The sequence below is a fragment of the Salvelinus alpinus genome, chromosome 22 (assembly GCF_045679555.1).
Source record: "Salvelinus alpinus chromosome 22, SLU_Salpinus.1, whole genome shotgun sequence".
Classification (NCBI taxonomy): domain Eukaryota; kingdom Metazoa; phylum Chordata; class Actinopteri; order Salmoniformes; family Salmonidae; genus Salvelinus; species Salvelinus alpinus.
The window spans coordinates 9,403,312-9,418,357 of record NC_092107.1 but is presented as its reverse complement, the minus strand read 5'-3'; the positions used below and the strand labels follow the sequence as shown (position 1 = coordinate 9,418,357).

General features: G+C 47.3%; 1 protein-coding gene across 2 annotated transcripts in view; it reads right to left on the bottom strand.

The window, feature by feature from the left end:
- LOC139548934 (sortilin-related receptor-like) overlaps positions 1–15,046 on the bottom strand; it is a 66,602-nt gene that overhangs the window by 13,982 nt on the left and 37,574 nt on the right. For both annotated transcript variants that reach the window (XM_071358905.1, XM_071358907.1), the window contains exons 11-27: positions 13,229–13,302; positions 12,625–12,713; positions 11,969–12,147; positions 11,524–11,710; positions 10,780–10,908; positions 9,457–9,542; positions 8,943–9,115; positions 8,592–8,723; positions 3,918–4,009; positions 3,420–3,666; positions 2,743–2,881; positions 2,342–2,515; positions 1,343–1,456; positions 906–1,028; positions 586–705; positions 347–472; positions 70–180 (exon numbers count right to left, since the gene is read on the bottom strand). In XM_071358905.1, the coding sequence (XP_071215006.1) occupies positions 70–180; positions 347–472; positions 586–705; positions 906–1,028; positions 1,343–1,456; positions 2,342–2,515; positions 2,743–2,881; positions 3,420–3,666; positions 3,918–4,009; positions 8,592–8,723; positions 8,943–9,115; positions 9,457–9,542; positions 10,780–10,908; positions 11,524–11,710; positions 11,969–12,147; positions 12,625–12,713; positions 13,229–13,302 (2,295 nt within the window). The remainder of the gene's footprint in view (positions 1–69; positions 181–346; positions 473–585; positions 706–905; positions 1,029–1,342; positions 1,457–2,341; positions 2,516–2,742; positions 2,882–3,419; positions 3,667–3,917; positions 4,010–8,591; positions 8,724–8,942; positions 9,116–9,456; positions 9,543–10,779; positions 10,909–11,523; positions 11,711–11,968; positions 12,148–12,624; positions 12,714–13,228; positions 13,303–15,046) is intronic.

Here is a 15,046-nt window from a genome sequence, read left to right as displayed (position 1 = left end):
TCTATTTTCCGGAGATTCTACTTCTATAGTTTGCAGGGGTTCTAGTTCGTCTTTCAGTTGGTCACTCACCACAGTGTTGCTCGTCGGCGCCCCCTGGGCAGTCCTGTACTCCGTTGCAGTGGGCGCTGGCAGGCAGACAGGTGCCGTTGGAACACAGGAAGCCATTACAGCGATCCCCCACTGTCAACAACAACACAGCATCTGTTAGTGCCAAACCATCCTATCAAAGGCTGGGCATAGAAATCTGGGTAACACTTTGCTTGAACTGTCCTTCATAAAGGCTACCTAACACTGTCATAGCATTGTCATAACAATGACATAACATTGTGTGTGTGTGTCCCCTCACCGCAATGTGCTTGCTCCTCGTCAGAGCTGTCCTGACAGTCGTCATCACCGTCACACACCCAGCGCTTAGGGATACAGTGGCCCGTAAGACATTCGAAACTACTGGCCTCACAGGTGTGGTGACCCACTGAGACCGGGAGGGAGGGAGGGAGAGAGAGAGTAAGAGTGATGGAGAGACTAAGAGAGAGACTTGTGCAACGTTCCACAGCGTTTTTTTTTTTAACATGTTCCTGATCGCACCTGTACAGTTGGCCTCGTCTGACCAGTCCCTGCAGTCATTGTCTCCGTCACATCGCCAGGTGTCGCGGATACACACGCCACGCGCACACGAGAACTCCCCTGATCCACACTGGTGACTCTCTGGGATACACACACACAGTCAGTAATCAGAGGAAGCATCACGTAGGCTATATACAATCTCAGAAGTCATACAGGCTAGAGCACACGTTGTCAGTAAAAAAACATGCTTGGAAGTGAATGCACACACACACACGACTGAATGGATGGATACAAAACATACACACACACACACACACACACACACTCTCTCGTCCTCGTACCACAGTGTTCCTCGTCACTGTTGTCCCCACAGTCGTCCTCGTGGTCACACTTGAAGGCCAGCGGGATGCAGGAGCCGGACGCCACACAGCGATACTGGATGGACGGGTCACAGGAGGTGGTGGCTGGAGGGGGACAGACAGGGGTGTTGACATAGAGCCCAGAAGGACAGAGAAAGAACAGCAGCAGAGACTCAAAGCAGAGTGTATTGTGACAGCAACAAACTCTAGTCCGGCTCTATTGAACATTATCTGTTGGATCCATTTCATTCACTATGTACATCACAAACAAGGATTCAACACCCAATCATTTTTACAACAATAATAATAAACAGAATCATCTGAGTGAGTTGTCCATTGTCTAGCTGTGTGTCTGAAAGGGCCTGACCCAAAAGTAGTGCACTATATAGGGAATAGGGTGCCATTTTGGCTCCACTCACGGCACTCCTGCTCGTCGCTCATGTCGCCACAGTCGTTGTCGCTGTCGCACTTCCAGATGCTGCTGATGCACTTGCCGTTGGCGCAGCGGTACTGGTTGGGCAGGCACGTGTGTTCTGGGGGAGGTGAATTTCATTCCATTTTGGATTGCAAATACAACGCACATCGTCAAGAAGTGTATCTGAATCCTAAAGGACAGCATATAAAAGTGTCAACAAAAACACTTCTTTCCAAAGTGGTCCTTGCAGAACAACCACCAGTCACACGGCCAGTCAGGAAGAGGGAGAGGAGGGCAGTGGTTCTCTGCATTCACTGAGGCACGGATCTTCAATCCCGATTCCTGGCGACGGGCCCGCCGCAGGCTCTGCAGGCTTTTGGTCCAGCCCAGTACTAACACGCCTGATTCAACTCATCGCTTGGCGATTAGTTGAATTAGGTGACACGGGTGTTAGTGCTAGGTGGGAACAAAAGCCTGCACCATTGTGGATCTGTAGTACTGTGATAGGGTCGTCTGAAGGACTATGTCGAGAACCTCAATACTTTATCATGCATTTGTTTATTATCTATGTATAGTCATTTTACCTCTTTATAAATGCACATATTACCTCAATTACCTCGACTAACCCGAAACTCTGCACATTGACTCGGCACCCCTTGTATACAGCCTCGTTATTGTTATTTCATTGGGTTACTATTTTTCCTTTAGTAACAACATTTTTCTTACCTACTTTTTTCAAACTGTATTGTTGGTTAATCGCATGGCATGAGTTAGTTAAGTGCTCGTAAGGAAGCATTTCACGGTAAGGTCTACCTACACCTGTTGTTTTCAGCGCATATGACAAATAAAATGTGATTTGATCAGTAGTATTTTGTACCCACAGAGACCATTGTGTGTGTGTGTGTGTGTGTGTGTGTGTGCTTGTTTGTCTGTCAGAGAGCCGGAGCGCACGTATGTTAGTGTGTGTGTGTGTGTGTGTGTGTGTGTGTGTGCCATGCCTCACCTGTCTTGACGCAGGTGTTGTTGTGGAGCTGGTAGCCGGTGGGACACTGGCACTGGAGCTCCCCGCTGGCTAGGGTGGTGGTTGGCGCGCCGTCGGGGCATACACAGGTGTGGCGGTGCCCGGGCTGGGGCAGACACAGTAGGCTACAGGGTTGGTCTGCACAGGCATTATGGCCTGGAAGAGTGGAGACACACACACAGGTTTGTCATGAGCAGACAGGTACACGTAGATCCAATCATGCCATTCATCTAACTCTGCTGAAGAAGTGTGGCTGTCCAAACAAAGCTTCCAGTATTGTCCCTTCCAGAGTAGCATTCTGATAATATCTATTTAATGCTGACAATTGAAGTTCTTTGAGGGTTTATTGATTCTTAAATATGATTTTGCCGCTTGTCTCTCACCTCTGGTCTTGCCCTTGTAGAAGATTTTGAGGTCCATGACCCCGGTCAGTCTACCCACTATGAGTTCGTTGTCCTGGGAACCTGCTTTGGGAGCCTTGAAGATGCCCCTCCTTGACCAGTCATCCCAGTACAGGTCATTCTGAAAACACACACAGGCCAATGAGGATTTGCCAAGTAACTGTGAGACTATGAAAACAAACCTGGATATCTTTCTACAGTATGTGCCAGAGTTATCCCCAGTGTTGCACACTCAATAACCTAAAAGGGTAGAATTCTGCGATATGACATCATCATACACAGTTTGCCGACGTTTTGCTTCCAGACATCAATAACATTCTTATTTGCCAAGACTGCCTCTATTGGCTAATTCCAATGTGGACATGCCTCAAGGGAGGGGGCACATTTGGAAAAAGTCAATAGTGACAGTCCTGGGCAGATTGTAAATCTGTTGTTGTTGACATCTGCAAGAGTGAGGTTGACATGCTATGTACGATGATGTCCTACTGCAGTCTACATCGAAAGACGTTAAGACAAATTAACTAAGCTTGTAAAGTCATTTATAAGGGATATTCTTCAAGAATCAACGGGTTTACATTCACTTAAATAATCAAAAACGGCTATAAATATCACAGTGGGCCTGAAAAGTCCATAAGCACACATCGGCCGTTCTAAAGTACCTTGAAAACAGCAATGGCATAGGGGTGAGGCAGGCCCTCCATGACCACGCTGCGCTGACCACCAGCGAAGTCGGCCCGCTCGATGCGATCGCCGTAGGCCTCGGTCCAGTACAGCCATTGGTCGTCAGCCGTGATGCCGTTGGGCCAGCGGACGCCCTCGGACACGATGCATGACACGTTGGAGCCGTCCATGTAGCCTCGGTACACGCCGGCCGCACGGTCGCCCCAATCCGTCCAGAACATCAGGCTGGTAGGAGAGACGCATCATAGATTAAGGAAGTATATCAGACAGATATTAGCATTGATGTTATTTACGTTAAAGGGGCAATCTGCAGTTCAAACAAAAACAAAGCGGTAAAGTCCAAAATGTATGTAGCAATCACAGATTGCAACTTTACCAGTCGGTCATGAGGGAGAATTTTTTTTTGTAAAAAAGGCTTTCTAAATGTATTTGATTGAAAAATGTATGGTAGTTATTCAAAGTTATTAGACTGTTACCTCTCTCCTGGCATGAGGACCAGAGCTCTGGGATGCTCCAGCACTGAGGAGTTGAGCAGAGTGTGACGTAGGTCCCCATCAGGGTTAGACACCTACACAACACAACACATGGAGTGGGTCACCATCAGGGTTAGACACCTACACAACACAACACATGGAGTGGGTCAACATCAGGGTTAGACACCTACACAACACAACACATGGAGTGGGTCAACATCAGGGTTAGACACCTACACAACACAACACATGGAGTGGGTCACCATCAGGGTTAGACACCTACACAACACAACACATGGAGTGGGTCACCATCAGGGTTAGACACCTACACAACACAACACATGGAGTGGGTCAACATCAGGGTTAGACACCTACACAACACAACACATGGAGTGGGTCACCATCAGGGTTAGACACCTACACAACACAACACATGGAGTGGGTCAACATCAGGGTTAGACACCTACACAACACAACACATGGAGTGGGTCACCATCAGGGTTAGACACCTACACAACACAACACATGGAGTGGGTCACCATCAGGGTTAGACACCTACACAACACAACACATGGAGTGGGTCACCATCAGGGTTAGACACCTACACAACACATACACATGGAGTGGGTCACCATCAGGGTTAGACACCTACACAACACAACACATGGAGTGGGTCACCATCAGGGTTAGACACCTACACAACACAACACATGGAGTGGGTCACCATCAGGGTTAGACACCTACACAACACAACACATGGAGTGGGTCACCATCAGGGTTAGACACCTACACAACACAACACATGGAGTGGGTCACCATCAGGGTTAGACACCTACACAACACAACACATGGAGTGGGTCACCATCAGGGTTAGACACCTACACAACACAACACATGGAGTGGGTCAACATCAGGGTTAGACACCTACACAACACAACACATGGAGTGGGTCACCATCAGGGTTAGACACCTACACAACACAACACATGGAGTGGGTCAACATCAGGGTTAGACACCTACACAACACAACACATGGAGTGGGTCACCATCAGGGTTAGACACCTACACAACACAACACATGGAGTGGGTCACCATCAGGGTTAGACACCTACACAACACATGGAGTGGGTCACCATCAGGGTTAGACACCTACACAACACAACACATGGAGTGGGTCACCATCAGGGTTAGACACCTACACAACACAACACATGGAGTGGGTCACCATCAGGGTTAGACACCTACACAACACAACACATGGAGTGGGTCACCATCAGGGTTAGACACCTACACAACACATACACATGGAGTGGGTCACCATCAGGGTTAGACACCTACACAACACAACACATGGAGTGGGTCACCATCAGGGTTAGACACCTACACAACACAACACATGGAGTGGGTCACCATCAGGGTTAGACACCTACACAACACAACACATGGAGTGGGTCACCATCAGGGTTAGACACCTACACAACACAACACATGGAGTGGGTCACCATCAGGGTTAGACACCTACACAACACAACACATGGAGTGGGTCACCATCAGGGTTAGACACCTACACAACACAACACATGGAGTGGGTCAACATCAGGGTTAGACACCTACACAACACAACACATGGAGTGGGTCACCATCAGGGTTAGACACCTACACAACACAACACATGGAGTGGGTCACCATCAGGGTTAGACACCTACACAACACAACACATGGAGTGGGTCAACATCAGGGTTAGACACCTACACAACACAACACATGGAGTGGGTCACCATCAGGGTTAGACACCTACACAACACAACACATGGAGTGGGTCACCATCAGGGTTAGACACCTACACAACACAACACATGGAGTGGGTCACCATCAGGGTTAGACACCTACACAACACATACACATGGAGTGGGTCACCATCAGGGTTAGACACCTACACAACACAACACATGGAGTGGGTCACCATCAGGGTTAGACACCTACACAACACAACACATGGAGTGGGTCACCATCAGGGTTAGACACCTACACAACACAACACATGGAGTGGGTCACCATCAGGGTTAGACACCTACACAACACATACACATGGAGTGGGTCACCATCAGGGTTAGACACCTACACAACACAACACATGGAGTGGGTCAACATCAGGGTTAGACACCTACACAACACAACACATGGAGTGGGTCACCATCAGGGTTAGACACCTACACAACACAACACATGGAGTGGGTCACCATCAGGGTTAGACACCTACACAACACAACACATGGAGTGGGTCACCATCAGGGTTAGACACCTACACAACACATGGAGTGGGTCAACATCAGGGTTAGACACCTACACAACACAACACATGGAGTGGGTCAACATCAGGGTTAGACACCTACACAACACAACACATGGAGTGGGTCACCATCAGGGTTAGACACCTACACAACACATGGAGTGGGTCACCATCAGGGTTAGACACCTACACAACACAACACATGGAGTGGGTCAACATCAGGGTTAGACACCTACACAACACAACACATGGAGTGGGTCACCATCAGGGTTAGACACCTACACAACACATGGAGTGGGTCACCATCAGGGTTAGACACCTACACAACACAACACATGGAGTGGGTCAACATCAGGGTTAGACACCTACACAACACAACACATGGAGTGGGTCACCATCAGGGTTAGACACCTACACAACACATGGAGTGGGTCACCATCAGGGTTAGACACCTACACAACACAACACATGGAGTGGGTCACCATCAGGGTTAGACACCTACACAACACAACACATGGAGTGGGTCAACATCAGGGTTAGACACCTACACAACACAACACATGGAGTGGGTCACCATCAGGGTTAGACACCTACACAACACATGTACACAACACATGGAATGGGTCACCATCAGGGTTAGACACCTACACAACACATGTACACAACACATGGAGTGGGTCACCATCATCACACACTGGATTGTCTGACACTATACAGTAGCATGTCATTTATCAGGTTAGAAAATAAATCTAAATCAAACAAGGCTTCAATAAGATGGAGAAAAAAATATGAAATATTTATGCAATAAGGCCCGAGGGGGTGTGGTATTTGACCAATATATCCAGGCTGTACCACAACCGGCCGTGATTGGGAGTCCCATAGGGCGGCGCACAATTGGCCCAGCATCGTCCGGGTTTGGCCATCATTGTAAATACGATGTTTTCTTAACTGACTTGCCTAGTTAAATAAAGGTTAAATAAAATAAATATATACACACACCATGGCTAAAGGCTGTTCTTAAGCACGACGCAACGCGGAGTGCTAGGACACAGCCCTTAGCCATGGTATATTGGCCATATATCACAAACTCCTGAGGTGCCTTATTGCTATTATTATAAACTGGTTAACAACGTAATTAAATGTTTTGTCATAATCATGGTATTCGGTCTGATATACCACAGTGTTTAGCCAATCAGCATTCAGGGCTCGAACCACCCAGTTTATAAATACACTGCTCAAAAAAATAAAGGGAACACTTAAACAACAAAATGTAACTCCAAGTCAATCACACTTCTGTGAAATCAAACTGGCCACTTAGGAAGCAACACTGATTGACAATAAATTTCACATGCTGTTGTGCAAATGGAATAGACAAAAGGTGGAAATTATAGGCAATTAGCAAGACACCCCCAATAAAGGAGTGGTTCTGCAGGTGGTGACCACAGACCACTTCTCAGTTCCTATGCTTCCTGGCTGATGTTTAAGTCACTTTTGAATGCTGGCGGTGCTTTCACTCTAGTGGTAGCATGAGAGTGCAGCTCATCCAGGATGGCACATCAATGCGAGCTGTGGCAAGAAGGTTTACTGTGTCTGTCAGCGTAGTGTCCAGCGTAGTGTTTATAAATAAATTTATAAATAAACACATACACACAGAACAAAAATATAATCACAACATGTGAAGTGTTGGTCCCATGTTTCATGAGCTGATATACAAGATCCCAGAAAGGTTCCATATGCACAAAAAGCTTATTTCTCTAAAATGTTAAGTACACATTTTTTTTTATACATCCCTGTTAATGAACATTTCTCCTTTGCCAAGATAATCCATCCACCTGACAGGTGTGGCATATCAAGAATCTGATTAAACAGCATGATCATTACACAGTTGCATCTTGTGCTGGGGACAATAAAAGGCCACTCTAAAATGTGCAGTTTTGTCACACAATGCCACAGATGTCTCAAGAATTTGGCAGTAGAGAATTTGGCAGTACTTCCAACAGGCCTGACAACCGAAGACCACGTGTCCCTACGCCAGCCCAGGACCTCCACATCCGGCTTCTTCAGCTGCATGATCCTCTGAGACCAGCCACCCAGACAGCTGATGATAGTGAGGAGTATTTCTGTCTGTAATTATGCACTTTTGTGGGGGAAAACTAATTCTGATTGGCTGGGCCTGGCTCCCCAGTGGGCCTATGCCCTCCCAGGCCTACCCACGGCTGCAGCCCTGCCCAGTCATGTGAAATCCATAGATTAGGGCCTAATGAATGTATTCAACTGACCGATTTCCTTATATTAACTGTAAAATCACTGAAAATGTTGCATGTTGCGTTTATATTTTTGCCCAGTATATATAAAATACTGGACAAATCCTTGTTCCTCATGTTTACCTCAATCCTCTGCGCTCCCGCGTCCACCCAGTAGAGCAGCCTGCTGATGGGGTCAAAGGTGAGGGCCTCCACATTCTGCAGGTCCTTCCTAACGATCACTTCCTGTCCCGTACTGCCATTTAGACAAAGCCTCTGGAGGGGGAGAACAGGGAGGGATGTGGTCACTGAAGTGTGTGTATATACTTTTCACTAATCACAATTCACTATGTACTTTGGTCACTGAAGTGTGTGTAGGATAGATTCTGTGCCCGAAATAGCACTTAATTCCCTATATAGTACACAAGTAATGTACTATATAGGGAATAGGGTAAGTCATGGTTACATCGGAGTGCCTTCTGTGAAGGCCCTGACCTGTATGGTGTCCAGCGAGATGTCGGCCCAGTAGAGGCAGTTCCGTTCGTAGTCAAAGTCCAGGGCCACGGCCTCGTGGAGACCAGAGAGGGGCAGGGCCTGGTCGGTCCCTGTGGCCAGGTCATAGCGATGGATGGAGTTCCTCACAGCGTACAGGATGAACTCATTACTCTCTGGAGAAGAACAGGAGAAAAAATAACACTTAATACAATTCATTCTAATCTATATCCATGTGAAGAGTAACAACTGGCAACAAAATAGTAACAAGTAGCCTTTTATTTTGTATACAGCAGTACTGTAATCTAATCAAATGGCTACCCAGACTATTTACATTGCCCCCCCCCCCCTCTTTTACGCTGCTGCTACTCTGTTATTATCTATGCATAGTCACTTTAATAACTCACTAATAACTATGTGGTGCACTAATGACGGTTTCTTTTATTGGCCCATCCACCATGATGGTTATTGGTCCAGCTCGAATGACGGTTACTTAATTGAGAGAGGGGAGGCTTACCTCCTACAGGACAGGGCAGCATCTCTCCATCCAGTCTGGCTTCTACATCCCCTCCACTACAGCTGTCCCCAGACACCTTCCTGTACCTGAGAGAGAGACACACACACAAACTGGTTAACAATATGGTCAGACAAACACCCACCACCCATAAAGTGTATCTTGTGCGTAGTTGTGTAAACGAGGAGTACAAACGTTTACATGTTCCCCATTTTATATACACTGAGTATATAAGAACACATGCCCTTTCCATGACAGACGAACCAGGTGAAAGCTATGATCCCTTGTGGATGTCAATTGTTCAATCCACTTCAAATCAGTGTAGATGAAGGGAAGGAGAAAGGCGGGTTAAAGAAGGATTTTTAAGCCTTGAGACAATTGAGACATGGATTGTGTATGTGTGCCATTCAGAGGGTGAATGGGCAAGACAAAATATTTAAGTGCCTTTGAACGGGGTATGGTAGTAGGTGCCAGGCGCACCGGTTTGTTTCAAGGACTGCAACACCGCTGGGTTTTTCACACTCAACAGTTTCCCGTGTTTATCTAGAATGGTCCAACACCCAAAGGACATCCAGCCAACTTGACATAACGGGGAAGCATTGGAGTCAACATGGGCCAGCATCCCTGTGTAACACTTTCGACACCTTGTAGAGTCCATGCCCCAACGAATTGAGGCAGTTCTGAGGGCAAAAGGAGGGGGGCAACTCAATATCAGGAAGGTGTTCTTAATGTTTTGTATACTCAGTGTATGTCAAGATTTTGCTGGGACAGTTCTCTCCTTATGACACTAGGTGGGGCTGTTCTCCATGATAAACGAGGGCTATGTAATGGAATGATGTCACTCCTTCCTCTTCCCCACAGCACAAAAAAAGAACAAAGACAGTTCCCCGTGACAACAAAGGATGCCAATTACATAGAGTTCATATCATATTAATCATTAACCATGCTGATATCGAACGTCTCCTTGTGGCAGAAAAAACATAGTAGACTGAGGTGAAGACTGGTACGCTCGGTAATGTCATTTTTTTTGTAAGACATATGTCACTGCCAGTCTGCCACCAAGGACAAGTGTATCTTAACCTTCGTTTGTACGTCCCAAATGGCACCCTATTCCCTTTATAGTGCACTACTTTTTACCGAGGCCCATTTGGGACACACTATGAATTCAGTCCAAACCCCTTCAGCTCAGCTAACCCTGACCCATCCACATTGCAAGGCCGTAACAGTCACCTTAACAAAAAGGGAAAAGCCTATAATTATGAGAAGGGTAAAGCCTGGTTTCTGATGAAGTGACAATATGTTAATACCAAAGGGATATTGACTTACCCTGTACTGCGACGGTAGGTAGTGCCAACGGGGCAAGGCACGGGAGGGGCGTAGAGGTTCCCCGAGAACTCGGGGTCGGGCAGGCACACCTGGAGGGACAGGTCCTCGCTCAGCTTGAAGCCATAGTCACTGAGAGAGAGAGAGAAAGAGAGAGAGAGGAGGGTGAGTGAGTGAGTGAGTGAGAGAGAAAGAGAAAGAGAGAGAGAGAGAGAGAAAAAGAGAGAAAAAGAGAGAGAGAGAGAGAAAGAGGGAGATAGAGAAAGAGAAAGAGAGAGAAAGAAACAGAAAGAAACAGAGAGAGAGAGAGAGAGAGAGAGAGAGGAGGGTGAGTGAGTGAGAGACAGAGAGAGAAAGAGAGACAGAAACAGAGAGAAACAGAGAAAGAGAGAGAGAGAGAGAGAGAAAGAAAGAGAGAGATAGAGAGAGAAAGACACCCACTGTTCGCCTACCCGACTATGAAACTATGAACAGATAGAGATGAGTGGAAAAAAGACTGTGGCCCAATTCCAATCAACCCCTAGCCCCTACCCTGAAAGGATAGTATAGGTGTAAGTAAGGGAGAAACATTCCACCTAGTCCTAGCTTAACAGAAGGAAATGTGGAGCTGTTACCTTTCTAGACAGCAGCTATCTAATCCTTTCAGATCGATATAAGGTGCCTAGGGGTAGATAAGAGTTTAGGGGTAGAGGCAAAGGATGGATTTGAGATTGGACACGGGCTTGGCAATGGTGCCTCTGGTCTTACCACTCGTAGTCCTGGCGTGTGCAGGAGCAGTTGGACACGGTGACGGGGCGGTCGAAGTCTTCTCCGTTGAAGCAGGTGGCGTGGGGCGTGCGTCGCTTGTACACCATCTCTCTACCCAGAAGGCAGTCGTTGCCGTGCTCGTCTGACGGGGACCAGCGCTTGTAGTCTCCCTCGGCACACGGCACGCCTGAAGAGACACACAAATACTTGATTTGGAATTTGATTATATTTTATTACAGTAGCATGGGGACAGAAGCGTACATATGCCTGGACAGTGGACACACACGGACGCACAAACACACACCTCAGTGAGACTCTGGGTCAATGGACGTATGTTTCTCATTTGCGTTGTGAAAATGGAAGACAAACAGACGCAAAAGCACCAGGCTGAGCATACTTCAGTCATGACTTCTGCCCAGCCTAGTAATATTATGAGTCCACTCACCGAGCACGTCGCTGGCGTTGACCTGCAGGATGAGCCAGCTGTGTCTCTGGTCGGCGTAGGAGCCGAAGACGGTAAAGATGGTGCTCTTCTCCCCCGGCTCCGTCAGCAGCTGGTAGACATACACCTCCCTGTCAGAGAAACGGAAGTCTGTCCACGTCTCCCCCTCATTGGTACTGAACCTGAGACACAGAGAGACAGTAGGTAAGTAGCCTTGTCCGAGCCAGAATGGCCCATAGGGAAAATCTCCTAATTCACCATCTGAACAGGATGCTAGTCTATAGATGGGCCGACAGAGACAGTACGGCGATCAGAATTAGCATGGTTACAATATTTATACCCTTTTTACACTACTGAGCCAAGCCAAGCTGTAGTGCATTAGCCTGGTTACGTATACCATGACCTGTAGTAGCTGGAACCGAGCTGGAAAGGACAATGTGAAAATAACATTTCAGAGCCAGCACAGTACTGCTTGGGTTGGCAGTGACACAGTGGGTTGAAAAGGGAATAATTCACTGAGCCTTTATTTGACAAGGTAGGGCAGAGTTGCAGTGGGGAGTAGAGGGGTGCAATGAGGAGGGGGTGATGCACAGCACACTGTTCTGTTCTAGCAGTGGCGATACAACAGCCCTAAATAAGACCCCTGCCGTGAGACTCACTTGAGGTGTGTGCTGGAGCCCCCCTGGGCGATGGCCATGAGGATGCCCCCGTGGTCACCCCACGTGTAGAAGTGAGGACCGGCCAGCGCCTTGAGAAGGGGAAATGTGAAGAACACCCATTAAAGCCACACTCCGTAAGATTGCTGGTCAATTGATATAGCTACCATAATAAGACTAGCACAACTGTCGGGCCGTATTATTACAAAGAATATGAGACTGAATGAGGTATACTATGTTGAGATTAAAAGTATGTTAGGGATAGAGAAAAAAATATGTAATTCTGCTCTTGTGGAATGTCACATTGTAGACATCAAGAGCAGGTGAAAATGTTGTGTGCGCTTTTCCATTGTTTCTGTTTTTGAGGGTTCCCCAGCCTTGCAGAGTGTGGCTTTGTGGTTGCTTAATAATATGCTGTCAAAGAAAGTGTCCTCCGCTGGCCATTCAGCACTATGGCTAGGCGCTCCACAGAAGCCCTTTGGCATGAGGGGGTGGCATAGGCAGGAAAGACTAACCAACGTCATGATTTACAGCATGCTCATCATGTGCACAGTTACGTTTATGGAGCACACAAACAAAAACAAGGCGCGCACAGACAGACACTGACCTCTCTCCATCTGGCCCCAGCACTGCTGGACACATACACGTTGGGCTTGTTGGCCAGGTTCTTGCCCACAGAGCCTGCAGGGGAGACAGACACAGACACAGGATGATCAGTGGAATGGCTGTGAGAGAGGTGATGAATTAAACAGAACACACAGAGAGTGATTCAGTAGGAACACTACTGCAGCTTCAGGTGGTCTCCAGTGCCAGCAGTATCCCAGCCTGTGTCCCAGCTTGTGTCTCAAACAGCACCCTATTCCCTACATAGTGCACTAATTTCGACCAAAGACCTATGGGCCCTGGTCAAGAGTAGTGCACTACATGCATAGGGAATAGGGTGCGATTTGGGACGCACCCGAGCACAGCGGCCAGCCCAGAGCACACAAAGCCGACAACAGAGCAAAAGTAGCTCTATACAGGGAACAGGGTGCGATTTGAGACGCAACCACGGAGAAAGCGGCTAGTGTAGCATGGCCCTATAGCTGGGTGGCTCTATATAGGGATAGAGTCTATCCAGGGTTTTTAAAACAGATGCTTGAGATCAAGAGATAGACCTATGTCTATTCTCTAATGTGCTTTATTGTTAACATTAGATTGCAGTGTCAATACTCTGTCCTTACCATGTGCTGAACATATATGCATGAATAATATCAAAATCGGTCTGCAGTCATTCTAGGGGGAAGGCCCTAACGAGTGTAATGAGTCTAATGTCTAACATCATATACAGTGGGGAGAACAAGTATTTGATACACTGCCGATTTTGAAGGTTTTCCTACTTACAAAGCATGTAGAGGTCTGTAATTTTTATCATAGGTACACTTCAACTGTGAGAGACGGAATTTAAAACAAAAATCCAGAAAATCACATTGTATGATTTTTAAGTAATTAATTCGCATTTTATTGCATGACATAAGTATTTGATCACCTACCAACCAGTAAGAATTCCGGCTCTCACAGACCTGTTAGTTTTTCTTTAAGAAGCCCTCCTGTTCTCCACTCATTACCTGTATTAACTGCACCTGTTTGAACTCGTTACCTGTATAAAAGACACCTGTCCACCCACTCAATCAAACAGACTCCAACCTCTCCACAATGGCCAAGACCAGAGAGCTGTGTAAGGACATCAGGGATAAAATTGTAGACCTGCACAAGGCTGGGATGGGCTACAGGACAATAGGCAAGCAGCTTGGTGAGAAGGCAACAACTGTTGGCGCAATTATTAGAAAATGGAAGAAGTTCAAGATGACGGTCAATCACCCTCGGTCTGGGGCTCCATGCAAGATCTCACCTCGTGGGGCATCAATGATCATAAGGAAGGTGAGGGATCAGCCCAGAACTACACGGCAGGACCTGGTCAATGACCTGAAGAGAGCTGGGACCACAGTCTCAAAGAAAACCATTAGTAACACACTACGCTGTCATGGTTGAAATCCTGCAGCGCACGCAAGGTCCCCCTGCTCAAGCCAGTGCATGTCCAGGCCCGTCTGAAGTTTGCCAATGACCATCTGGATGATCCAGAGGAGGAATGGGAGAAGGTCATGTGGTCTGATCAGACAAAAATAGAGCTTTTTGGTCTAAACTCCACTCGCCGTGTTTGGAGGAAGAAGAAGGTTGAGTACAACCCCAAGAACACCATCCCAACCGTGAAGCATGGAGGTGGAAACATCATTCTTTGGGGATGCTTTTCTGCAAAGGGGACAGGACGACTGCACCGTATTGAGGGGAGGATGGATGGGGCCATGTATCGCGAGATCTTGGCCAAAAACCTCCTTCCCTCAGTAAGAGCATTGAAGATGGGTCGTGGCTGGATCTTCCAGCATGA